The sequence below is a fragment of the Syngnathus acus genome, chromosome 15 (assembly GCF_901709675.1).
Source record: "Syngnathus acus chromosome 15, fSynAcu1.2, whole genome shotgun sequence".
Classification (NCBI taxonomy): domain Eukaryota; kingdom Metazoa; phylum Chordata; class Actinopteri; order Syngnathiformes; family Syngnathidae; genus Syngnathus; species Syngnathus acus.
This window is the reverse complement of record NC_051100.1, coordinates 78,971-102,123: the sequence shown is the minus strand read 5'-3', so window position 1 is coordinate 102,123 and position 23,153 is coordinate 78,971. Positions and strand designations below refer to the sequence as shown.

At 45.0% G+C, this 23,153-nt stretch overlaps 6 protein-coding genes across 11 annotated transcripts in view; 3 read left to right on the top strand and 3 right to left on the bottom strand.

Moving 5' to 3' along the window:
- The window catches only part of vps8 (VPS8 subunit of CORVET complex), a 14,145-nt gene extending 12,334 nt beyond the window's left edge, over positions 1-1,811 (top strand). For both annotated transcript variants that reach the window (XM_037270849.1, XM_037270850.1), the window contains 4 exons: positions 46-90; positions 170-250; positions 433-562; positions 1,292-1,811. In XM_037270849.1, coding sequence (XP_037126744.1) covers positions 46-90; positions 170-250; positions 433-558 — 252 coding nt within the window. In that variant the 3' untranslated portion in view covers positions 559-562; positions 1,292-1,811. The remainder of the gene's footprint in view (positions 1-45; positions 91-169; positions 251-432; positions 563-1,291) is intronic.
- Positions 822-7,386, bottom strand: pcca (propionyl-CoA carboxylase subunit alpha). Of its 3 annotated transcripts, none has more exons than XM_037270854.1 (22): positions 7,206-7,386; positions 6,652-6,849; positions 6,463-6,576; positions 6,327-6,380; positions 5,948-6,079; positions 5,796-5,832; positions 5,644-5,722; positions 5,479-5,581; positions 5,314-5,408; positions 5,006-5,156; positions 4,686-4,829; positions 4,317-4,391; positions 4,160-4,228; positions 4,015-4,090; positions 3,725-3,938; positions 3,539-3,641; positions 3,181-3,279; positions 3,047-3,100; positions 1,386-1,526; positions 1,208-1,285; positions 1,042-1,116; positions 822-963 (listed from the first exon to the last, which is right to left on the bottom strand). In XM_037270854.1, exons 1-21 carry the CDS (start codon positions 7,257-7,259, stop codon positions 1,048-1,050), a joined length of 2,139 nt encoding a protein of 712 aa, XP_037126749.1. In that variant the 5' UTR covers positions 7,260-7,386; the 3' UTR covers positions 822-963; positions 1,042-1,047. The 3 variants fall into 3 exon arrangements, with proteins under 3 accessions (XP_037126749.1, XP_037126748.1, XP_037126750.1); XM_037270853.1 differs by having other exon boundaries at positions 823-960; XM_037270855.1 differs by having other exon boundaries at positions 823-960; positions 6,652-6,831; positions 7,206-7,385.
- Positions 6,471-10,084, top strand: chchd1 (coiled-coil-helix-coiled-coil-helix domain containing 1). Its single transcript, XM_037270871.1, has 4 exons — positions 6,471-6,475; positions 7,445-7,604; positions 7,763-7,881; positions 9,428-10,084. The coding sequence occupies exons 2-4, from the start codon at positions 7,466-7,468 to the stop codon at positions 9,536-9,538; spliced, it is 369 nt and encodes a 122-aa protein (XP_037126766.1). The 5' UTR covers positions 6,471-6,475; positions 7,445-7,465; the 3' UTR covers positions 9,539-10,084.
- polr1c (RNA polymerase I and III subunit C) lies at positions 10,084-13,174 on the bottom strand. The gene is given in 9 exon segments (XM_037270859.1): positions 10,084-10,291; positions 10,451-10,567; positions 10,988-11,137; positions 11,324-11,476; positions 11,579-11,710; positions 11,792-11,924; positions 12,213-12,320; positions 12,403-12,474; positions 12,879-13,174. Coding segments are annotated over 9 exon segments (1,200 nt in total). The 5' UTR covers positions 13,095-13,174; the 3' UTR covers positions 10,084-10,172.
- fbxo28 (F-box protein 28) lies at positions 11,389-19,560 on the top strand. 3 transcript variants are annotated; one of them, XM_037270866.1, is made up of 7 exons: positions 13,406-13,799; positions 14,099-14,208; positions 14,967-15,105; positions 15,841-16,036; positions 17,277-17,488; positions 18,634-18,744; positions 19,206-19,560. In XM_037270866.1, the coding sequence occupies exons 1-7, from the start codon at positions 13,617-13,619 to the stop codon at positions 19,335-19,337; spliced, it is 1,083 nt and encodes a 360-aa protein (XP_037126761.1). In that variant the 5' UTR covers positions 13,406-13,616; the 3' UTR covers positions 19,338-19,560. The 3 variants fall into 3 exon arrangements, with proteins under 3 accessions (XP_037126762.1, XP_037126761.1, XP_037126760.1); XM_037270867.1 differs by lacking the exons at positions 13,406-13,799; positions 18,634-18,744; positions 19,206-19,560 and adding an exon at positions 11,389-11,512 and having other exon boundaries at positions 17,277-18,084; XM_037270865.1 differs by lacking the exons at positions 18,634-18,744; positions 19,206-19,560 and having other exon boundaries at positions 17,277-18,084.
- zic2b (zic family member 2 (odd-paired homolog, Drosophila) b) lies at positions 18,859-23,153 on the bottom strand. The gene is made up of 3 exons (XM_037270864.1): positions 22,946-23,153; positions 21,512-22,321; positions 18,859-20,469 (listed from the first exon to the last, which is right to left on the bottom strand). Exons 2-3 carry the CDS (start codon positions 22,038-22,040, stop codon positions 19,865-19,867), a joined length of 1,134 nt encoding a protein of 377 aa, XP_037126759.1. The 5' UTR covers positions 22,041-22,321; positions 22,946-23,153; the 3' UTR covers positions 18,859-19,864.

The window sequence follows — 23,153 nt, the reverse complement described above, 5'->3', positions numbered from 1 at the left end:
CAGTGCTGCTCTGCTGCAATCTTCTGCTGAATATCTTTTCCACAGACTCGACTTTCATCCCTGCATCACGAGGAAGCTCGTCGAAAGAAGGTCGGAATTTAACAGGGAGGGATCTTGAGACAAAAGGAATACCTAGGTTGTAATAAATGAAACAACTTTGGCAATGTAGGTTTTGGAGGAGGTTACGCTGGATTTTCAACAAGAGCAGTCGTGGGATCAGCTGCGTTGTTTATACAAAGGACCATCAAGGGTAAGTCATTTGGCACGGCGCCATTGCATCATCAACAACCACCACCACTCTGACTGCAAAAGCCATTTGATGTAACCACGCTGGAGTACCATGCCATTGTTTTGAATAGCTCACCTACTCTTTGTGTTCCGCTTTATAGACGTCTGGCTGTGTTTTGTTGTCTTTATGAATTGCCTCTTCAGTTGGCCATCCTGACGGAGCTCTCTCAGCGCCACAGCAGTGATCGAGCAGGCACACTCATTCAAGCTCATCCGGCACAAGAGGCTTTGAGTCTTAAACTGTCTCCTCCACCTCTGTTGGAAGAATAGCAAGGTAGGTGAGCACGTGCCACTTGTTGATTTGTCTCCACCCTAAACTCTGGATGGAGTGAGTGGGCGGGCTCTACTCCAACATACTAGTTGTCAATGATTTTGTTCCCACCTCATCAGTGATGCTTGAATGACGTACGATATGTTTGTGACCTGTGAGACTTGTTGGTAAAAGTATATAATGTTGGGAAGTCAAATACAATTGGTTCCAAACGATTTGGCAGATGCTCTTTTTGAGGCATGGGCAACAACACAGGCCAAACAGTGTGCTCAAATGATTTTATTAGCATGTTCAAATAAAAGTGGCTTGAAAGCAAACAAGAAATACAGGATGGGCAGGACTAAGATTGATATGATCGCTAAAGCGCCACCACGCTCAGGCACTGTTGAGGTCACCAATCTCTGCTGGGGACAGGAGAAATCAACCGTTTTTTTCTGGTATTGATCATCCACTATGACTTAAGAGGGACGGATCATGAATACCTTGAATTATTCAAGCTCGACAAGCAAATCTCCTTCACCAACCGTCTCTCCTGGCTTACAGTGGACACGCTTAACCTGGCAAGAAACAAAGATGGACGACGACAACACACTAAGAGCACAATAGTCTTGTTTGAAATGAGATTTCATCTATTGTGGTGACACTGACCTTTGCTTGTTTGACAGCAGTCATACTGTTCTGCATTTTCATGGCTTCAATAACACAAATCTCTTGGCCTTCTGCAACCTACAGTACACGCAACATCACGTGAAAAGGGCAAAGAGCATGAGAGAAAGAAGGCATCAACGCAGCATCCTACAAGACAGCGCCATGGATCATGGTTTACCTGGTCACCAGGCTCAACAGTAACTGCCACCACCGTGCCGGGCATTGGCGACCGCAGGATGCTGCTGGTGTCCTCGGGAACTTTATCTGGCATGTAAGTGTTTAACTTGGCAGCCAACTTGGACAGAATGCGAACCTTGAACTGCAGAAATAGAAAAGGTTTGAACACAATTAAGGTTGGAATCAGTATCCTATGAATAATGTCAACTGGAAACATTCATCCCACTTTTGACACTTATGTGGATCTCTGCACGCAATTCCAAATGACCTCCATTGCTAAGGGCAGATAGCATCAATTAAACCTCAACAAAAACAAAGCAGTGGTTCCCAGCTTTTCTAATCCTTCAATCATGACTGACATTCCCAGCATGCACATTAACAGATACATTTCATTGAGCTGAATACATCAAATGAAGACAAATGTCAAGATCCAGGTCAAATCTGGTCTCGTCTCTTTTTGGTCAAGTCACAAGTCATCAAAAGAGTGACTCAAACGGATGTATATGCGAGTCAATCGCTCCTCTGGGAAGTAGGGTTGTCACAAGAACCGATACTTCCGGGACCAACACGCAAAAAAGACCGAATAATTCACTTTTCGCTAGGCGAGCGGGCTGTGTCGATTCTTGCCTGAACGGAAGGGGGCAGTATACGCATGCGAGCAACAGTCAGAAGAAGAAGAAGAAAACTTTGGGTCTTTCTCAACAATGGCTTCAACAAGTGTGGGATTGGAAGTCCAACACGCCGAACGAACGAACGAACGAACGGCCGGCCAGGTCGCTCAAAGAGTCGTGTGTGGAAATATTTTGCAACCGGAGCAATTCTACATTCGAACAAGCAAGCCAACGTGCAACAAATGCTCGAGAGGCTTCCTGACCAAAGGTGGAAACAGGTCCAACATGGCCAAATACCTTAAAGACAGAAATTCGAGGTGAGTGATTTTTCCCTTCACTATCACGGTTGTGCCACGTTACGTTCGGAATATGCCGATTTGCCGTCATTTCGAGCTGGGGAGGGCGATGCGGTTGACTTGAAGGCTCTATGCCACTGCTGCACTTTTTTAAATTTAATTTATTTGTATAGCTGAATATTGTTATCATCATCAGTCTTGCTCGTTTTTAGAGATGTGTGTGACTTGAAGGCTCTGTGCCACTGCTGCCCTTTTTTTATGTTTAGGATTGAATATTCTTTATTGTGATGGAAGGCTCTATGCCACTGTTGCTCTTTTTTTATGTATAGAGTTGAATAGTATTGCTTATCAGTCTTGCTTGTTTTGATAGATGTGTGACTTGAAGGCTCTTATGCCACTGCTGGTCTTTGTTTATGCATCCAGTTGAATATTATTCATGATCAGTCTTGCTTGTTTTTATTGACTTATTGCTCCATCCCGTTGCTGCTCGTTTTTTATGTGTACAGTTTAAGCAGTTTTAAATAAATAAATGAGTGATTTTAAAAGTAAGTGGGTTCTGTTGTTTTTTACCGTGGCACCGACACAGTATCGAGAATGGTGGAAAATCACATGTATCGGTACCGACTCCTCAAATTCAGGTATCGTGACGACCCGACTGGAATGTAAACAGTAATGTATCTATGTATATCATGATGGCTGTAAACAGTGTTGTGTACATGTCATGTGAGCAAATTCATACAACCTTCAAACCTTACCGATGTGCCCAGATACTGTAGAACTATGTGTCCAGAAGCATCTCGGGATAGACACTGAATCAGAATATTATATATTACTGTTGTGAACACAGCTGTAGTACAAATAGCACAAAACGGCATGTTTTATTCATTACCTGGAACATTCTGTGCTTGCTATTGATCGTGAGTGGTAGCAACGGCGATGCCAAGTTCCACTGTCCGTGGACATCCACCCGTTCTCCGTCCACGTGCACCTAGGAAGAAGAAGAAAAAAAAACCACTCTGATAAGCTGATTTCACAAATTAGCTCCAGCGGTGCTTCCAAAGAAAGATTGAAAGACACATCTAATTATAGGTGAAGTGTAGTTTATGATTTCAACAAATAAAAGGTCAAGCACATCAGCAAACCAAACAGTAGCGTAAAGCTGCAGCAATTGAAAATTCAGGGATGTTGCACCTCTGCTTGTTGCCACTCCAACTCTTTCTTTGAATTGAAAAACGACCTTAACTCACCGAGTAGAGGTCACCGGATTTGTTAACTTGCACTTGGTGACATTGCTGTCCTAGCTGTGCACACAACTCCCAGCAAGTGCTCTCCACAGGTTTTGAGGCTAGCCTGCAATGAAAACACACAATGCAGATAAGATAGTTTTTGAAGGGACCCCAGCTGGAAGGATGGCTCGCTCGCTCGCTCCTCACCTCAAGTGACCAAGGATGTTCTGGGAAGCGAGTTGGGCTGTGACGTAAAGTGCTGCAGCAGCTGCTAGCAATTCCTGCTTTTGTTCCTCTTGTAGCTGGTGACCTTTAAAGCCCTCGGGGTAAATCTCCGGAAGGAAGTTGGTGCTGATGTCACCAGAAATAAAGCGCGGATGGGTGATTATTTCTCTCAGGAGTGGAATGTTGTGGGTTACACCTAAAGGCAAAAAATCCCACGTTAGAGCAAGCCCATTTGCAAAAGAAAAGCTAGCTGCTTGTATTACAAACAATACCTCTGATGACGTAGTTATCCAGCGCATCCTCCATCTTGGCAAGCGCTTCAGCTCTTGTAGCACCATAGGTTATTAGCTTCAAACAGATAGATACATGAAATCAGCGCCTTCCTCGTCGACTTGTCGAGTACAATATTGGAGCAACCTTGGAAATCATAGGGTCGTAATAGATGCTGATGTCACTTCCTTCCTCGATGCCGCTGTCCACCCGGACCTGGCCGCAACAAATGGATTCATCTCAAAATCTTTGCTCTAAGCAAGGATGGAGACATTGGGCCAATTTTCCTGAGCACACGACCTACATTGTTGAGATCGGTCGGTTCTTGGTATTGTGACAATCTTCCAATGGAAGGAAGACCAAATGACTTGTAAGGGTCCTAAAAGAACAAATGAGAATATCAAGTCCAAGTTGAGAAGAGTCAACTTTAGCATGTTTAGTCCAATTGTTTTACGGGAGGAGGAAAATGCACATTCCCAACGTACTAACAAATATTGGATGACAATACGTCTGACCGCAATGTATCCATACTGGGACGTCTTTTTGATCATATTCTGGATCATTTGTTACGGAAGCTGTGGAGAACTAGCAAATGAAAACTCCTGCAGTGCACTGATCCTTCACCAAGTTTCAAGCGGAGCCACCAGGCCAATGCGAGACGAGCCGGTCAAACCTCAGCGTAGACGCGGCTCTCGAAGGCCCAGCCGTTTATCGGGACATCTTCCTGTTTGTGCCGCAGCGGGTAACCTTTGGCGACTCGGATCATCTGCTCAACCAGGTCCAGACCGGTAATACACTCCGTAATGGGATGTTCAACCTAGAAGCCAAAGTTAGGAGAACGGTCGTTACGTTACTGTAAAACATATCATTGTAGCTCCAATCAAAGTCTGCTTTATTATGTCGGCTGGCTATTTGAATAAGCCTTTGGTTCACGTTGCCTTGCATGACTGTGACGTACAAAACGTAGCAATTTGCACCTTAAAAGCCATTTACCTGTAGCCGGGTGTTCATCTCCAGGAAGTAGAAGTTCTTCTTGGAGTCTACCAGGAACTCCACTGTCCCGGCAGACGAGTACTTGACAGCCTTGGCGAGCTGAACCGCTTGCTCGCCCATAGCTCGTCTTGTCGCCGAGTCCAGGAAAGTACTAGAAAAGTCCAAAGTAGCATCAAAACATGACATATTTGCTCGTGTAGAAACAGTCATCAGCCCTGCCCCGCCCCGCCCCGCCCTCTGAGTTCTTGTGCTCATGATGCTGCAAACTGCTGAGCCTGCAAACACCATTGATCCCGTTTGTTGCTAACCTGGGAGCTTCTTCCACCACCTTCTGATTCCTCCTCTGGATAGAACACTCTCTTTCATTCAGCCAGAGAGCATTGCCGTGCTGGTCAGCCAGCACCTACAAGGAGAAGCGTAGACACCAGTCTATTGGATTGCTCTACAAAAAGACATACTACGTAGGTACCTACCTGAATCTCAATGTGTCTCGGGTTATCGATGTATTTCTCGATAAGAAGTCGGTCGTCGCCAAAACTCGATGCCGCTTCCTGGGACGAAAAGCGGAACCCTTCCCTGGGAGAACAAACACGTTTCATGGTTTGGTTGATTTGTTTATTTCGGCGGCACGCACGTACCTTGTTTCGGCGTCGTTCCACGCAACTCTCATTCCTTTCCCTCCTCCGCCCGCAGATGCTTTGATCATGACCGGGTAGCCTAGCACGCAAAGACAAGCAAGCAAGAAATAGAAGCTAACAGGCCTGACATGATGCCTCCGTTCTGTTCTTACCAATGTTTTGTGCAATTTTTACAGCTTCCTCCGGAGTCTGGAGCAGAAGGGGGAAAAAACAAAACAAAATAGAATGGGATTTTTCAAACAATGCGTTGAGCAAAAATACTAAAATCAATGCAATCATTGAAATGGCAGAATGTTTCACATACCTCGACCACTCCATCGAATCCTGGGATAGTGTTGACCTTTGCAGCCTTAGCAATGAGTTTGCTCTCAATTTTATCCCCCATGGCTTGAATGGCATGAGTGTCTGGGCCGATAAATGTCACACGTTCCTTTGCCTCGAAAAAACAATCATCATGGAAAATGGTTAACTAGCTGTTACCTTTTCTTTATTACTTTATTAGTTTCTGTCTCAACTCATGGAAGCAGAATTTCCTGAAGGCGAGGGATTTTGAAAACTTAACCTGAGGAACGATGTAAAGAAAGGTATTCCTTTCAAATGCTAGGAACCAAATGTCATTTCTTCCATTTGGCCCGACACACTGTTTGTCGTCAAAGCTTTGCGCCAACGAGGCTCGTACTCACCAGTCTCTTTGCAAACTCTTTGTTTTCGGAGAGAAAGCCATATCCGGGGTGAACCTTGGGGGGGGGAAAAGCAGCCACATCCCGGGGGCGTCAATATAGAATCCGGATGGATGAGCGATGAAAAGGAAAAGCTTACAGCTTGCGATCTGGTGTCTCTGACAGCATCCAGAATGGCGTCCATGTTGAGGTAGCTTCGATTGGTCGGGGCAAGGCCAACGCATACTGCCTCATCAGCCATCTTGACGTGAACCTGCGTACGTACACAAAACACTTTGACAGCGGCATCCACATATACTTGTTGTCTCAAGAGTCCGATTGGACTCACGGCGTTGGAGTCGACGTCACTGTGGACGGCGACTGTTTGAATCCCCATCTTCTTGCATGTCTTGATCACCCGGCAAGCAATCTCCCCTCGATTTGCGATCAAGATCTTGTCAAAGGTCTTTTCGTTGGTCTTAGGCTTGGTGGAATAGTTGGCCTTGCATCCAGACTGGAAGGGGGCATGCTGCAACACACCAGCCATCTTTCTTGGTCATTGGTTGACATGATGTCCTTACAGACATGCATTATTACCATGTCATTATCGTGACATCTGGAATACAAACCCTTTTTTGGATCCATGATCTGGTATTTAGTAATAGAGCTCCATGCAATTATCATAGGATATTTGGTGTCATACAGTGTTGCACTCAAATCAAGCATTACAATACTGAGCGCCCTCATTTGAGGACACGTCATCATCGCGAGCAGCAGCAGCAGCAGTTATGTAGGCGAGTTTGAAATTGATTTATGCAATGAAAGCATATGTCCACCACGAAGGACGTTTGCTGGGGTTTTCTCAAACGTTTTGTGTTGGTGCACGAGCCTTCTTCTTCTCACCTTTAAAACAAACACCAATCTGGCGGGTGGTGGTAAAATACTGCGCGTTGCCATCGCGATTCCAATCAGAAAAGTCTCACGGTTTTTTCCAATAGATATGTTTTATTTTACTTGACTTTTTTCTTCTTCACCTTCCACTTTTTCTTCTTCTGCGTTTCCCCCCCTTCGTCTTCGTGTTCTTCTTCTTCGTGTTCTTGGTTGTCTTCTTCTACTTGTTTTCTTCTTCTTCTCACCTGGAGGCTCCGGCGACTCCGAATGTAATGGCGTCCCAGGGCGGAATCTTATTTCAGGAAAAGGTCAGCAGGTTGCTCTGCAAACAGAATAAAAGACCTGTACTGAAACCCAACAAAGCTCTTGTCCTGAGAGATTCCGTGACCAGCCGCAAAGCCAAGAAAGGAGGTAAATCTTTGCTCGCGTAACGTAGTGCCAGCACCAGAACGGACGGAACAATACATTCCCACCTACCTGTCAGTGCGTGTATGTCCTGTCTCTCTCTGTACGCCGAAAATGTTTTGACTGAACAGTCATTTTATTTTATTTTTTATTTCCCCCAACAGAGGCCACCTGTATCACAGAGTTGTCAGTCATGATGGCCTGTTGGAAACAGAACAACTTTGTGGACAGCCTGTGCTCCAAAGAAATGGCCGATTTCTACTCGTGTGTCGAAAAAGCTCAGGTATTTGTTATATAAATGATAGGATTGGATATTTATATTCTAGGCCAGGGATGGACAAACTACGGCCCGCGGGCCACATCCGGCCCATGGGACCGTTTAATCCGGCCCGCCAACCCTGAATTAATTGTATTATTAAACTTTTTTTTTTTGGTCATTTTGCCTGCAATGACTGCGTTTCCCCAGTAGATGGGGAACCGCTCGCCTGCGCATTTACTACCGGAAGCCGTGTCAGAAAGCTCGGTGCACACTCACAAGTGCGTGTACGTACGTACTCAGTAGTACGGACATGGCGCACTCGCGCTCTATTTGTATCAGTCCCGAATTTAGAGCGTGGGCTGTGACGACAGCATTCTTGTAATTCGCTCGCCAGAGCTTTCAGATACAGTTTTTACGCTAAAGCCACCCACAAACCATCCCCTGGAATCCTTCCATTAAAATGATGTGGCCCGAAGAAAAGAAGTGAGTGCCGAATGTTAAAAGAGTGGCCAATTTGGCTCGACGTACGCGACGTGACGTTCAGCCACATCAACCCGTCACAGATCGAGGTAAACGGATCTCTCCTAAGAATTGCCACAACAAATTTTACTCCAGACTATGATGCACTAGCAAAAAAGGGAGACCAACAACACTGTTCCCACTGAAAATGAAGGGGAGGCTCTCAAGTTTGTTGTAAAAAAAATGCATTTTGAATATGATTTGTACACATAGCAGGGATTGAAACTAGCGACCATTCTCATTTTCAAACAATGCAGGATGCTCAAGGACAATGATGCACCTGTTTGCGACTAATCTTAACCCTGTAAAGTTCTTAAGGCTTACTTTAAGGAAGTGTTTCCCGTTTCCTCACCTCTGTTACCAGGTGTTTGTGAGTTAAAACTCTGCTCTGATGTTCAGATACCCCTCACCGTGTTGCCGTTTTGATTACTTCATTTGGATGTATGCTTTCACCGATTCTTCAAGATGATATATTTGGTCAGAATGTTTGCTGTTTGATGTGATCTCATAAGATAAACATTTTTCATTAATCTGACCTGCAGGCACTGAAGTGATGGAGACTGTTATTCATAATAATAGTGTCGTATTTTATGAGAATCACTGATAGCAGTTTTTTAGTGATTTTTTTTTTTTTTTTAATGCTGTTAATAAATGCATTTGTTTTCAAAAAACTTGTTTGGAATAGCCATGCTTTACTACCTACTAAAGACTAAAATCTTTTATGCAATGACCTTTACAGGTCGCTTATATTACTTCACACAAACCATCTGCTCCTGGTTCGGCCCTCCGGTCCAAATTTAGAACCCAGTTCGGCCCGCGAGTCAAAAAGTTTGCCCACCCCTGTTCTAGGCAGTTGCTACACTGAACAATGGTGTGGTCTGGGACTGAGATGGAATTAAGCCCAATTAAGCACCCCCCCCATCTTTTTTTGCACCCATTTCATTTGTATATGTACAGCCACTCTGTGTGGTATGAATGCTGCTGGATTTCCTTGCCCCTGGGATCAGTAAAGTAGCAATCTCTTTCTCCCTCCCTCCCTCTTCATTTGCAGGTTTCAATGAAAAACAGCGCAGGAGAGACAAGTATTCAAGGAGGACGTCTGACGCCAAAACAAACCAACACCCTGTTGAAGAGATATCCCACGCTGCGATTTGAAATCTAGGAACACGAGTGTCTTTTGTGTTTGACTTGAAATGTACAACATCAAAAGAGTCTGAGCCCTGGAACAATGTTTCGTCATTTCAAGGTACGTAACTCGGTCAAATCCAGGGCTGTCAAACTTATTTGTTTGCGATTTGGCTTCACTCGGACGGCCACTCGCAGTGACACCAAATGTTGAATTTGTCCTCATCAATGTCAAGGATAGAAGTTTGTTCAATTATCCTTTGTAACCATGGTGATGTTGCGGCCTAGTCAGACAACATTTGATCTGAGCATAAAACTCGTGAGATGTCTAAATGTAGTTTGTTCAGAAAAGAAATGGATTGTATTCAATTCGTTAATGTACCCCTTTTTAGAGCTGTCATTTTAATATTGTGAATAGTTTTGCTCATTTCATCCAACGCTTAGCATCATGCCTGCTTGGTACTTGCTTCACATTTACTTCAGACTTCTGACTTGTTTTCACCTCTAGCTAGGTCTGTCATTAAAGCTCATTATATAGGCGTTTCAGCATTTGTACAGTGCTAATAAATTCAAACAAAATGCTTTTTGTCCCACAAAAGTTTAATTGCAAAATGAAGGTACGAACTAACAATTCTACAGGAAGCCCTGCAATAGATGTCATTCCCATTATTTCACTCTGCGTCAGTCGAGTCCAGTGCATTGAGGAATCTCTGACACTTGGCCATGAGGACTTTGATGCCTTCTGTGACGAGGATATTCGGGGGCAGAATTCCAGTAGACTCCACAGAAACTGTTTGAAAATGGAAAACAATCAATTCCAATTGCACACATTTGTTTCAACAAAGTCACATTTTCGACACCACAATCCCTTAAAAAGATTTAGGTGGAGATGGCCGCATCACTTGACAAATTTCAATGCACATAAAATGAAGAAAAAAAAAGAGCATACAGATGAAATGGTCTCGCACTCGTCCGAGTTTCACCACATTCTTTAAGTCATCGTGACGGAGAACTTCTCTGCTGCACGTATCCAAGCGACTGTTGACTACTTTAGCAATCTTGCCCCCTGAACAAAAACAAATGAAAAGCTTTCAATCCATTGTTAGAATCCAGAATTCATTTCTTCTGGCAACTAATGGGACTGCAACTAAGTTTGCCCCCCCCCCCCCCCCCCCCCAACAATTCAAAAAAGGGATAACAACCGTTAAAAAACAAAACAAAAAAATGAACATATAGTAAACACACTACACTATAGGTTATTTTTTTCCATTTATAAATATATATATTTTTATCTTTTTTTTTTACAAGATGCCTCAGTGGCACCCCCTACAACATGTTGAAACAGCAGCCCACGTTGTCCGCACACCTAGGTCTATGAAAAGTTGCTGGTAACAGCCCGAGACAGACATAAAAGACCTATACCTCTCTTGGAGCTATGTGCTAAATCAGGCCATTTTGAATTGACTTTGGCGTAAGAGAACGTTACCTTCATCATCTTCCAGTTGTATAACTCCTTTGGAAAAGCAACGTTTTAGACGTTCTGCCTTCTCTCCCCGCACTGTATCGAGGAGGGTGATCTCCGGCAGGAGGCGGTAACTCGCTGTGGCCACGGGAGAGAACTTGGCATGATCCTTCCCTGTTCAGAGAACAAAAACACTTCAGTATAATGCACTGAATGAACCCTAGTCCCATTATAATAAATGAATGTCGTTAAACTGCTTATTTCTACATGGATGACGTTCAAACAGGCCAATAATTCATTGCCGCTGTTTATGCAAAAAGGACAAATAAATAATAGCTGAAGCAAAGTAGGCTTTCTCACCAATTCCTTTGACACAGTGCATGACAATGTCCAGTTCCTGTCCTGGCCGGAGCAGCGCTATAAGGATATCATCGTATACTGGTCCAATATTGGGTCAGCAAAACACATCAGCTTGGTTACCGATTGGGACCCATTTGATATCTCTGGAATAGACTACAAGAATGACAATATGGGGGGCGCTGTAACAAGGTGACCACTTGGAAATTCTCCTTCCGATTTATAAAACGGAATATACGTAGTCGCGGCCTTCCTTACCTTTGTTGTTTGAATATTGTTCTCGCGGATCCGAGATGTCTTTGCCCGCTTTAGCATTCCTGGTGCATTTAATCTTGAGGGATAGCTGAATTGTGTCTATTTCCGAAACTTCCTCTTCTGCATACTCCTTCTCTAAAATGAAACCAAATGCCGTATCAAGTAAGCGATGCAGTCCTTAAGCAAGTCAATGTAAAAAAAAAAGAAGTGGCTTACCAGTACTTCTGTACTCAAAGAGAAAGGGGTCCGCTTTGATGGGGATGAGGCCTAATCTCTGTGCCAGCACTTCATCTTGGACGATAGATGTGTTGCTATAGATGAAAACCTTTTCAATAGCCATGGTGGGCACCTACAAGCACAAACAAATATTCTCATGTCAAGCCAATGTGCCCCTTTTTTCTTGCTTGCTTTCACAGTGTGCTGTTCTTTGCGTATGTTGATTGAAAAGCTAAATAGGTATGGTATAAATGGCGTGCCTATTAGCACCCAATTTGTGCAGATAGGGAACAAGAGGTCACGGTATTTGAACATCAGCTGTGGGGTCCCGCAAGGCTCAGTTTTGGTGCCCAAATGATCATCTAAAGTATTAATGATTTATTAATACAGAAATCTGTATTTCTTAAATAAAGATTTCAACCTCTGCTAGTAAGATCCTTCTGAAGGCATTGGCAATAGCTGCATCGATCCCCACCATGTCAAACTCCATCAAGTTCTCGCTGACCTCTGCCACATCAATTCTGAAGCGCTGGAAAACATGCGAGCGTGTCATGACTGGAATACAGTTCAGACAAAATGATAGAAACAGTTGTCATTGAGAAGATACCTACCTTTTGGAAAGCCTGCATATCCCAAGTGTCGTCATAGCCAGGGTAGTTTCCAGGGAAATCACTTGTGTGAACCTAAACGTGACCAATGAATAATCATAACGTTGATAGCCATTCTGTTGCTAACCAACGCAAACGTGCCTTTTACACTGTGGTCATCATTTTGTTTACTTTTACAAGCCCAAATTGTGTCATTGAAAGTGTGCCAACTCGTGGCGCAGTCAGTCGGTAAACCCGTCACCCAAAAGGGGCTGCTTTATATTGACGATTTTGAAAAGTTTTTGTTTTTTTCAAATCCGGGAATAATTTAAAGATTGATTCAACCAGCTTGGACTCAACCAGCCGGAAACGGCACATGGTCGAGCTCGTTGAGTGAACCGCCAGTACTCTTTGGACCTGCATTTGAGAATTTTCCTTCCTCCTGCTCTGCTCCAACACCACTACGGAACATCATATTATTATGGCAAAACGTAACTCACATTTCTCACGCAAAATTCTCCTAAAAGAATCCGATGACGGACTTCCTCCACATTTCTACTAACGTCCACCATTTCCACTGTTATTTTCTTTTGCTTCTTGTTCCTTGCTCTTCCGCTTGCTCTTCTTCTTCTTCTTCTTGGTTTTCTTCTTCGTCCCCTTCTTCCCTTGTCAAGACGCGGACAGCTGGGTACAAATTTCCAGGCTGCGTCCTCCATAGGTCGGTGCAGGTACCAGAATTTTTATTTTTTTTAACTTGCCCGATGACGTTTACATACGGCAGGGGCAGGAGGATATAGTTTGGTAACAATATGAAAACGTCAATAGATGTTGAACAATTAGACAAAAGAGCAAACAAAAGGGGACACTTGGCATTTACGTTCAAAATATAAAGGAACAAGAAAATCAAATTATTACTTAAAAATATCAGAACTTAAAATAGCAAACAAAGGGGATCGTAGATAAAAATTGGCATTTACATTCAAAAGATAAAAGAGCATAAACAAGAACTAGAAAATACAAAATGACAAAACAAAGACGATTGCCGCCCTATCGATGACGCAGATCCAACATGGCGGCAAACCGATGACGTACCACGCTTGCACCCAGGTGTTCAACACTCGTGCGCTTGACTGAGGGACGCAGAGCGAATGTAGTGTGATTATTCGGACAGGGCCGAGGACCAAGGAGACGGTAGTTGAAGGTGTCTCAACGTCATTTCCGTTTTAGCAGAGTCCAAAATGGCTACCAACGTGGAGCGAATCGATAGTCGCGTTAGTTCATTACCTTCAGATATTGCGGTACTCAAACAACAAGCAGTGGATCAGACCCATCAGAACAACCCGCTTTTAGGGCTCCCAATTGTGGCCATCGAGGCTATCCTCAATTTTTTATCTTACGATGAAATCAGTATGCTGCGCTCGGTAAGAACAACAAAAGGCGTGACGGGAAATCAATTGTTATTAGAATTTTATCAATCTGTTTGGTCACCTCAAAGCTAAATATTTGATCGGAAAATTGAGATTCTAGTATTCTCAGCATAATCCGTATGTGTGCACAGTTATATATGTTAGGAAACTGTTAGTGTACAGAATTAGGATGCAACTAAAATGGCAATTTGCTCTCCATTTTTCATCACCTATAGATATACTGTTAGCAGCTGTGAAATGCACACGACAGAATATGCCCTTGGATGAATGACATTGATTTTGGTTGTTTGTAGGTTTGTAAGCGAATGGATATGATTTGCCAGCGGGTTCTTAATCAGGGCTTCCTTAAAGTGGAGCGTTATCACAGCATGTGTCAGAGGCAAGTCAAAGCTCAACTACCCAGGTAAGTGTCGAATGTCAGAAGAAACGCTTACTACGCTCGATGCTTAGTGGGTAGCGGCAGGCAGACAGGCAGGCAGGCAGGCAGGCAGGCAGGCAGGCAGGCAGGCAGACAGACAGACAGACAGACAGACAGACAGACAGGCAGACAGGCAGGCAGACAGGCAGGCAGACAGGCAGGCAGACAGGCAGGCAGACAGGCAGGCAGACAGGCAGGCATCCGGTCATGCCCATCTCCTTTATTTTATGCCCACTCCACCAGAACTCAAGTATAAGCAGGGCTGTACAGGCAAGCAATTGCTTAGCCCTCACTCAGCCACAAAATAAAACCTACGAGTGGGACAAGTTATCTTAGGCAAAGCAACAAAGACGATCAAAAAGCCCCGATTGAATGCAAATGACACATTGTAAAAGAGCACAAACGGTACTTGTTGTATAGCTCATCCTGATTCATTTTCCTCCTTGTTTTCTATTTTGCCATCTTTACGGTAGCCGCGAGGACCATTTATCTCGATTTTGCAACACCGTGGGCATTAATAACTCACCCAGATTTTACCGTTGACCACCATGCAATGTTAGTCTACTTAAGGTAAGGTATTTGGAACTAAACAAACGACACGTCAGCAAGTGGGAAACACAAGCTCTTGTCCACAGTACTCCTGTCTCCCTTGATATAATTTCAGCCAGCGTCTGAGGCAAATCTTGTGCAATTATTTGTAATTATTACCACACAGTTATTTGACTGCTTCCCATCCCCCCCAGACGAGAGTCGGAACGGAGAAACCATTCACTGGCTCGACACGCTGACATACTCGCTGCAGTGGAGACGCGTCTTTCTCTCCTTAACATGACCTTCATGAAATATGTTGACTCCAATCTCTGCTGCTTCATCCCCGGAAAGGTTGGCTATTTGAATTTTATTCCTTTAAATAAAGAGTCACCAGAGTCAAATCAAATGACACCGCCGTCTATTGGATTGATATTCAAATCTTCCTCCAAAAATGAAAAGAACACATCAAGAATTGGGTATTTCTAAAATGAGACAACTGCATGCATAGGTGCATGAATGAATGAATGTGTTAGCTTTTTATTAACGTTTGCATGAATGTTTCCAACGTATCAAACGCTGCTCCTGCGTCACTTTTGCAACATGACTCGGACACAGGCAGCATCAGTATTGTTTCCTGGAGTCACTGGCGACCGATGTCCAAGTGGTTACTACCTCCACAGAGAGAGAGAGACAGCCAGCCAGCCAGCCAACAAACAAGCAAGCCACATCCCAATTTGACCCTCTTTCTGTTTTGCGGGAGAAGTAATGAAGGATTGAGTACTCCTACCGATCCATCATTAAGTCTCCTTCCTTTGGCCATTCCACCCACGTCCTACCAGACTCCTTGGTTATTATTTTTTGCCTTCTTCCTTTTCTTTCCTCGGGCTTCATTTTTAAACCTTTTCAAAACGACTTGAATACTCTTCTTGATGCTCGGGTGGACAAGTACAGTAAATACATGACATTTAGACACATCTTGTGATGGAATCTGATTTTATTTTTTTTGAAGCCTAATACTTGCAATATTGGATTGTTTACTGTTTATTGCTCGGTTCCTGTCTCGGTAAAGCGTTTTATTTTTGTCAGGTCATCGATGAGATCTACCGCGTGCTTCGATACGTGAACTCGACTCGAGCTCCGCAGCGAGCTCATGAGGTTCTTCAAGAATTGAGGGACATCTCCTCTATGGCAATGGAGTATTTTGATGAGAAGATTGTTCCCATTCTGAAGAAGAAGCTGCCCGGAGCCGACTTGTCTGGGCGGCTAATCGGTTCCGCTCCTGGTAGTCTCCCTCCCTTTTTCCAAGTTCATTTCTAATATCCTTGACTTTTCTTTTGGGGCGAAAAGTGAAACCTCGTAGCTCAGCGTGGGGGGGAAACCAAGCGGACAGATCTATATGCTAAGGTAGACGCAATTTGTGAGGAAACGGTTAGGGAACCAATGGGGAGTAAAAAGTCCCAACAGCCCATTGCCATTTGTACGATATCAAAGAGAACGGATTCAATCATTTCTCACCTTTTCTACCAGTTATCTCCAACTCGTATTGCTCAGTTGGGCCAAAGTAAATGTATAAATGTGGTTTAGGGCTGGGCGCTAATTCAATCCCAAGACGCCATGTATTGCCATAGACGCATGCATGACCAGCTCAGTGGCCTAGTGGTAGAGTGTCCGCCCTGAGACTGGAAGGTTGTGGGTTCAAACCCCGGCCGGCCGGGTCATACCAAAGACTATAAAAATGGGACCCATTGCCTCCCTGCTTGGCACTCAGCATTAAGTGTTGGAATTGGGGGGTTAGATCACCAACTGATTCCTGAGCGCGGCACCGCTGCTGCTCACTGCTCCCCTCTCCCCCAGGGGATGGATTAAAATCACACGGGGATGGGTTAAATGCAGAGGACAAATTTCACCACACCCAGGTGTGTGTGTGTGTGAGACGATCATTGGGACTTTAATCTTTTTAATCTTTAATGATGGTCCTCAATCGAAAAAGCCTTTAATAGGAAAAAGATTGCAAAGCAAGCAAGCGCGGCTCATGGCTTTTCTGCCTTTGGCAGCACTCCTGCATCCTTGTTCAGCTTGCCTGTAGCTCAGGCAGTAGAAAAACACCAATATTGTCCCAATTTTGTCAAATGGTTTGGTAATCTGTCCTGTCAAAGCCGCCGCGCCGAGCCGCACCGACGTACCAAATGACCAAACCATTCATGAAAGAATGGGACGGATAAGCAGACCACTGCCTGCCTGATAAGCTTATTAGCCTTTGTGAAAAAAGATGCCAAACTTGACCTGCTGCACACATCACACTTGGTAAACCAATGCTACTTTATGAGTTTATAGCACCTATTTTAAAACAAAAAACCAAATGGATTAATTGTGCCTTCACCAAGTTCTACCAAAAATTGGAGACATACAGGTATGCGACAGTACGGACGGATGTATTCAGTGGACTCGGGCCGCCTCGGCACCCATCGTCTGCGTGAACTCCATCCGGGAACAAAGTATTAATGCAACGTTGTTTCTTTCAGTGGCAGGGTCCTCAAGTTCTCTAAGCACCATGTCTTTGTTGGCCAAGAACGCGCCGTCGCGCTCCGAGTTGACCAAGGTGCAGCAGCAGGTGAAAGTCAACGGCGCATCGGTGACCGTTTTGCGGAGGGAGATGCAAGAAATTCGTGTCAAGCAACTAGAACAGCAGAAACAGCTGCAGGACCAAGAGCAGAAGCTGCAGGAACAGACGCAGGTCATTGGCGAACAGAACGCCCGCCTGGCCGAACTGGAACACAAACTGCGTGAACTGGTGGACAGTAATGCTGCTTTGGGAGGAGCCAAGGCCAGAGCGTCTGCAGCGTCCACATCCAACGCTGCTGCCGCCGGCGCTTGCGCTCGTCCCGCCGTGGGCTCGGCGAGCGACGGGGCCCGAGCCTCCTCGACCACCGGAGAACTGGCTTGCGACGGAGAGCCGGCACTGAAACGCACCAGAAAAAGCTGCGAGCTTTTAAGAAAATCCAAACGTTTGTGTCGTAAAAAATGACCCTTCTTTAAATCTCGTGCTTTGCTGCTTCTTTTTCCATCTCTCTTGGACTTCTCCCTGTGTTATGTTTTGACGGTAGGTCGAGACCATGTCATTTTCATTGGGTTCTTGTCTCCTTCCTTCTCCATTCGTGACTCATCTCTGCTTCACTCCAAAGCTGGGATAATGGCATATTGGAATGGGATTTTGCTTTGAAAAAATCTGACGTCTCCAAAATGTGGCAACATTTGAAAATCAGCATGATTTCTTAGTAAACAGAATGTTGCTACCAAAGCGAAATAAAAGCCTTTGTTTTTACCTGTCAACTTGAACTTCTTCAAAGGAAAACAATCAAATGGAGTTCAAGGCCAAAACCCATTTGGCAAACGGCTTCAATCAAACAACTCGAAATCGAGGTGAAAGGTACAATTTTGAAAATCACTGACTCGCCCTCCGCTCGGTCCTCTCATTTGCGAGATCCACTTTAACGGCCTAAGCCCAAATTTGCTGGTTGAGTGATAAATGTGGACAGAGAGACAGCAGCGGCAGCAGCTTGACTTCTACCAGGGCTCAGCAACTTCCCGTCCTCAAGGGCGCCTGGCTGCCTGCCTGTCCAGTCTGTTTTAGTTGTAGGTCTGATTCAAATGATCAGGACGGTCATTGGCTTGAATCAGGCTTTAGGGCTGCACGCACCCCTGATTTATACAGTATCCACGCTCTTAAAAGGCAATAGGGTGAAAGTGATGGCAAATGATTTAGGATATGCAGCATCGCATTAGCAAACCAATCATGTTCAAATGGTTTGTAGTGTTAGTCGAAATGACTATAGTGGCAATACGTTGGCTTGAAGGATGTATTTGATGATGTTTTTACAGAGGCTGATCCTTCATTATTCTTGCGTACGCACGGTCGGAAGCTGGAACGCTGACAAATTCAAGTACCAAGATATTGCTGACTCACGTTGGCCATCGGCACACGTATGCTCGGTAAGTAAACGAGGGCTGTTGACGCCTAAGGAATTGTTAGGATGAGGAGACTGTTGCAGAGTTGGTTTTTGCCAAACATCTTCAATCTCTAAGTCTTCAATAACATTTGGAATGTTTTCAGTCAAGTCGATTTGTATTGTTGTATAAAGGTCAAGCGAGAAAAAAAAAGTGACTGCAAAGACTTTTGGACCAAACTGTACGGTCCAGCCTGCACTTGTAATCATCCATTCAAATATTCGTGATAATCCAGAAAACAAGTGTTGACATCATCAAACACCAATAATGATACAAAACATAACCTCAGGTGAGCATTTTTATCATACAATTTAAATGTGCATAGCAGTGTAGTTCATATTTTTGATGGGAAAAAAGTCGAGCGTGTGGCATCTTGAGGAATTCAGTAGTGAGCCCAGCCCAGCCCAGCACTCCACACAGCCTCCTTTGCGGTTCCATTTCAACAGGTGCGTAGCAGGATGATCCCAATTGTGCAACTTTGCCTTCAGTACTCATCCATTCTGAACGGAGAGCTCAACTCATCGGTGGCCGCTTCTCCGTCAACGGCTCATGATGGTCACTCTGCGGCGCCTGTCTGAAGCCCTCCGGCCTCATCTCCTGTGAACAGTGAGCCTCTGCTCTGCTCTGCTCTGCTGTGCTGTGCTGTGCAGTGCTGTGGCCTTCCCTCCACCTCGCATTCAAGTGAATGAGACACGGTGAGCCAGTGTTAGTGTGCCCGCTCACCATTTTTTGGGTCTTTTTTTACCATCATCAAAATGAGCACGTATAAAATTGTAAATATAGTTTAGCTTTGTTGTCAAATACTGTACTATGCTCATTGTATATACTGTATTCTGATGGCGACAGCTAGCGGGCGGCTCATCTAAAACCAGTCAACGGGCGTGTCGGCCGGGGTCGCTCGCATCGCTGTCAGATGACAGCGGCAACAGGGCCCGGCTCGGCCCCAGATGAAACACCTGGGTGACGCTGGAACACAGAACATCTGGCTGGGGCCAAGCAAGTCCATTTGGGTGTGGCGCAGGCAGGGCTAATGTCAAAGCGCCTCAACGCACCGCAGCTTCCGAAAACAAAGGGCACAATTCCACGACAAAACGCCGCCACCATTTTACGTGACATAATCCTCCTCATCGCTTGGTTCCGATTTGATGTCCTCTGGGTGAGGGAGAGCAAAGCTGGATGCTGTAGTTCTGGTACACACGTACCACTCCTTCATGTTTGGAAATGTAGGAATGGCTGGGTTGACTGACAGATGGCTCCTTGCTGGGCTCCTGTGAGTCTGCTGCTGCTGCTGCACGGCAAGGTCACTCTTCAGTCCCGAAAGAGATAAGTCCAACGGCATTGCCAATTGAGATGAACTAGCCTGTAGCCTGTGGCTTACTTTGTTGGCTGTGGTGTTATCAAAGTCAAAACGTGCCTTTTTATTGTTCGGTGACAGATGGTTCATTTTAAGGTCAAGCGGTTCAAGGAAAGACTGAGGCGGCGCCTGTTGACGGATGGAGTCGTACAGGTCAAAGGGTTCAGAGGTAGGTGACGATTTGATGTGGACTTTCATGTGCTTGCGTAAAGAGCTCGGATGCGTATAGGACTTGGTGCAGCCCAAAGCTTTACAGTCGTACGGTTTTGAAGAACTGTGAACTTGGGAGTGCTTCTTGCGGTCACTGCTGTTGGCAAAGCGTCGTTCGCAAAACTCGCACTGGAATGGTTTCTCACCTGGAACGCAAACAAAAGCCACAATCATACGTATGTATCTTCAATGAGTGCAAACAGATGACTTTATTCATTCATTCATTTGTCAACCGCTTACCCTCCCTCACACGGGAAGGCTTAGTTTAATACCTGATGATTTCATTGGCTAGACAGCCTCAACAAACGCACAGCCTATTTAAAACGATCCCCCGACCCCATTGACGGAAATCTGTGGTAGCCACGGAGAACCATGTACGCTTGCATTCTTTACATTTATTTCCAATTCAATACATTTATTTCCACTGTCACAATCACAGAAACTGGAGTTACTTCAGTTCAGGGCGTATTCTGCCTTTGGCCCCATGTCAACTGCTCCAGCATGAACAGGATTGAAAATAGATGCAATGTGTTGTTATTTAGAAGATTCCATTTGAATAGGTTTGATTCCAAATAAATGTCATTTGTAGAGTCGACTTACCATTGTTGAGGAATCTGTCATCTGGACCAGTACGCCACATACATGGCTTGATACATGACTACGGGCCGCGGGCCAATTGCCGTCCATTTTTAATGGGCTCGCAAGACATTTTTGAAATAGAATATGGCCCGCACTTCAACTCTTGCCTGAGTGGCGTTAGAATATGGGCCGCACTTCAACTCTTGCCTGAGTGTAATGAACTCCAATAGCAGCTATTTAACAAAGACATTTAAATCAAAGCACTGCTTCGAAATTGAAAGCGAGACGTTTTCCGAGGAAAGTTACAATGCTTTGCTAGGGTTCGTTTAAAAAAAGAAAACACAACTCAAATGTGACATTTTCCACACAGAGCTCCACATCACTCGATGAGTGCGACAGACACAATGAATGAATGAATGGCATATTTGGTCTCTCTCGGAACGTACAGCAAGCGCAAAGGGCGGATGTGACTCGTGAGTGAACTTTGCCATTTTAAAAATGGTGGAGATCCTATATCCATTGGGGATGTGTTTTTTTTTTTTTTCTCTATTCTAATCATGGCTGTCTGTCATTGGTACAACGTTACCAAAAGAGAATCGTTCATCCTACCAGTGTGCGTGCGAGTGTGGATCTTGAGGTTCTCGGATCGTGCAAACATCTTGCCGCAGTTGGGGAAGGCACACAAGAAGGGCTTCTCCCCGGTGTGCACACGGATATGGTTGATAAGTTTATATTTGGCTTTAAACGCCTTGCCCTCGCGTACACATTCGCTCCACATGCAGACGTGACTGAGGGTGTCGAGCCCTGATGCGACGTGCTCGGCGGTGACGTGGTCTACCAGGTCGTGCATGGAGCTAAAAGTTTGGTTGCAGACAAACGGAGCCGTCCGCTCAAACCTCTGTCTGGAGGAAATTCGGCCCGTCCACTTGCAAACCAGCTCCGATTTGACGGCGGCGCTCCTGTTCGTCGTATTTAATAAACACTCCTTGCCTTCACTGCTACATCGGTCGCTCGAAGGGGCGACGATATGAACGGCTCTCCTTTGGGCTAGCGAAATGATGCTTGTAGCTCCAGAGTTGTTGTTACCAAGCGGAGCTACCAGGCCATTGTGCCTGGTAACCACAGCTACCCGCTTCATTTCGACTGTCTTGGAGTTATCCAGTCCAAAATGGATCAATCCCACCGAAAGACGTCCTTCGCTCCGAGGCTCCGTGTCAAAGCACAGTGATGACGAAATTCAAACTAGTCCCCGACAGCTCAAGCCTCCATGGTTTGATTTAGTGTGTAAATGAAGGTGAATGGAAGGAAGGCAAGGCAAGGCAAGGCAAGGCAAGGAATAGCCGTCGGCAGGCCGCGATCCAATACTATTTGGCGGCGTCCTTGTCTTCCCGACCCCCGCTCCAAAATGTATGGCTTCCACTTTGAATAACGGCACACGTACAAAGCATGTAGAATTATAGAAGACAAATACATTGGAATCAATGGTCGTCTACGAATCCGATTGACCAACAACAATATTTCAATCATCTTATCCATTTATTATTTGTGGCAGAAGTAAGAAACAAGAGCCGGAGAAAGCCCACGCAGGCACAGGGACAACATGCAAACTCCACACAGGGATGGAGGGGATCGAACCCACAGCCTCCAAACTGCGAGGCAGACGTGCGAACCAGTGTGACGTCACCGTGCTGCCTTAGAAGCGCTATGTAAGCATTTTAAAATGTAGCTTGAGAGATTCAAGAGTTTTTTTTATTCGCCATGTTTGAGCGTGCCAAACAAGACATTTAGGTGACTAACAACACTCAGGACATGTGAAAAATGGCAAAAACAGTGTAGACAAATTCAAAAAAGGTGTGAAGAGCAGGATGTTATTGCACAGTAATGACTCTGAGACTCTTAACGAGTGGTGTGAGTTCATCAGAGCAACAGCCTGGGGGAAGAAGCACAGGATTGGTACAAAGAATTTCACTTGGATTATTTATGGCTGGTATGTGTGTAGGGTACAGAAAAACAGTCATTCGTAAATGTATATCTGCATCTCACCAGCTGCTGAATATAGTATTCCTTGCACTTTACGTTGGAGTTGAATGTGGATCTTCCCGCTGCCATCAAATTGGATGGCAAGTATACCCGAGTACAGTAGATGGCGGTCATGCGCCTGCTTACTGGTTAGCCAACTGCCAAACCAATTCGAAAGAATACCTTCGGAGGACGCAACTGGTGAATTTGGACACAGCCCTTGTGTGTCCGA

Coding starts and splice junctions, on each gene's coding strand:
- pcca (XM_037270854.1), bottom strand. CDS start 7,259: ATGGCAACGCGCAGTATTTTACCACCACCCGCCAGATTGGTGTTTGTT. Junction 6,850..7,205: donor GATTGGTGTTTGTTTTAAAG/GTGAGAAGAAGA, acceptor TGACCAAGAAAG/ATGGCTGGTGTGTTGCAGCA. Junction 3,280..3,538: donor AATCCGGTGACCTCTACTCG/GTGAGTTAAGGT, acceptor TCTTCTTCCTAG/GTGCACGTGGACGGAGAACG.
- chchd1 (XM_037270871.1), top strand. CDS start 7,466: ATGGCGTCCCAGGGCGGAATCTTATTTCAGGAAAAGGTCAGCAGGTTG. Junction 7,605..7,762: donor CCGCAAAGCCAAGAAAGGAG/GTAAATCTTTGC, acceptor TTCCCCCAACAG/AGGCCACCTGTATCACAGAG. Junction 7,882..9,427: donor CGTGTGTCGAAAAAGCTCAG/GTATTTGTTATA, acceptor CTTCATTTGCAG/GTTTCAATGAAAAACAGCGC.
- zic2b (XM_037270864.1), bottom strand. CDS start 22,040: ATGAAGCGGGTAGCTGTGGTTACCAGGCACAATGGCCTGGTAGCTCCG. Junction 20,470..21,511: donor CCACACTCGCACGCACACTG/GTAGGATGAACG, acceptor TTTGCGTTCCAG/GTGAGAAACCATTCCAGTGC.
- fbxo28 (XM_037270865.1), top strand. CDS start 13,617: ATGGCTACCAACGTGGAGCGAATCGATAGTCGCGTTAGTTCATTACCT. Junction 13,800..14,098: donor AAATCAGTATGCTGCGCTCG/GTAAGAACAACA, acceptor GGTTGTTTGTAG/GTTTGTAAGCGAATGGATAT. Junction 15,106..15,840: donor GCTGCTTCATCCCCGGAAAG/GTTGGCTATTTG, acceptor TATTTTTGTCAG/GTCATCGATGAGATCTACCG.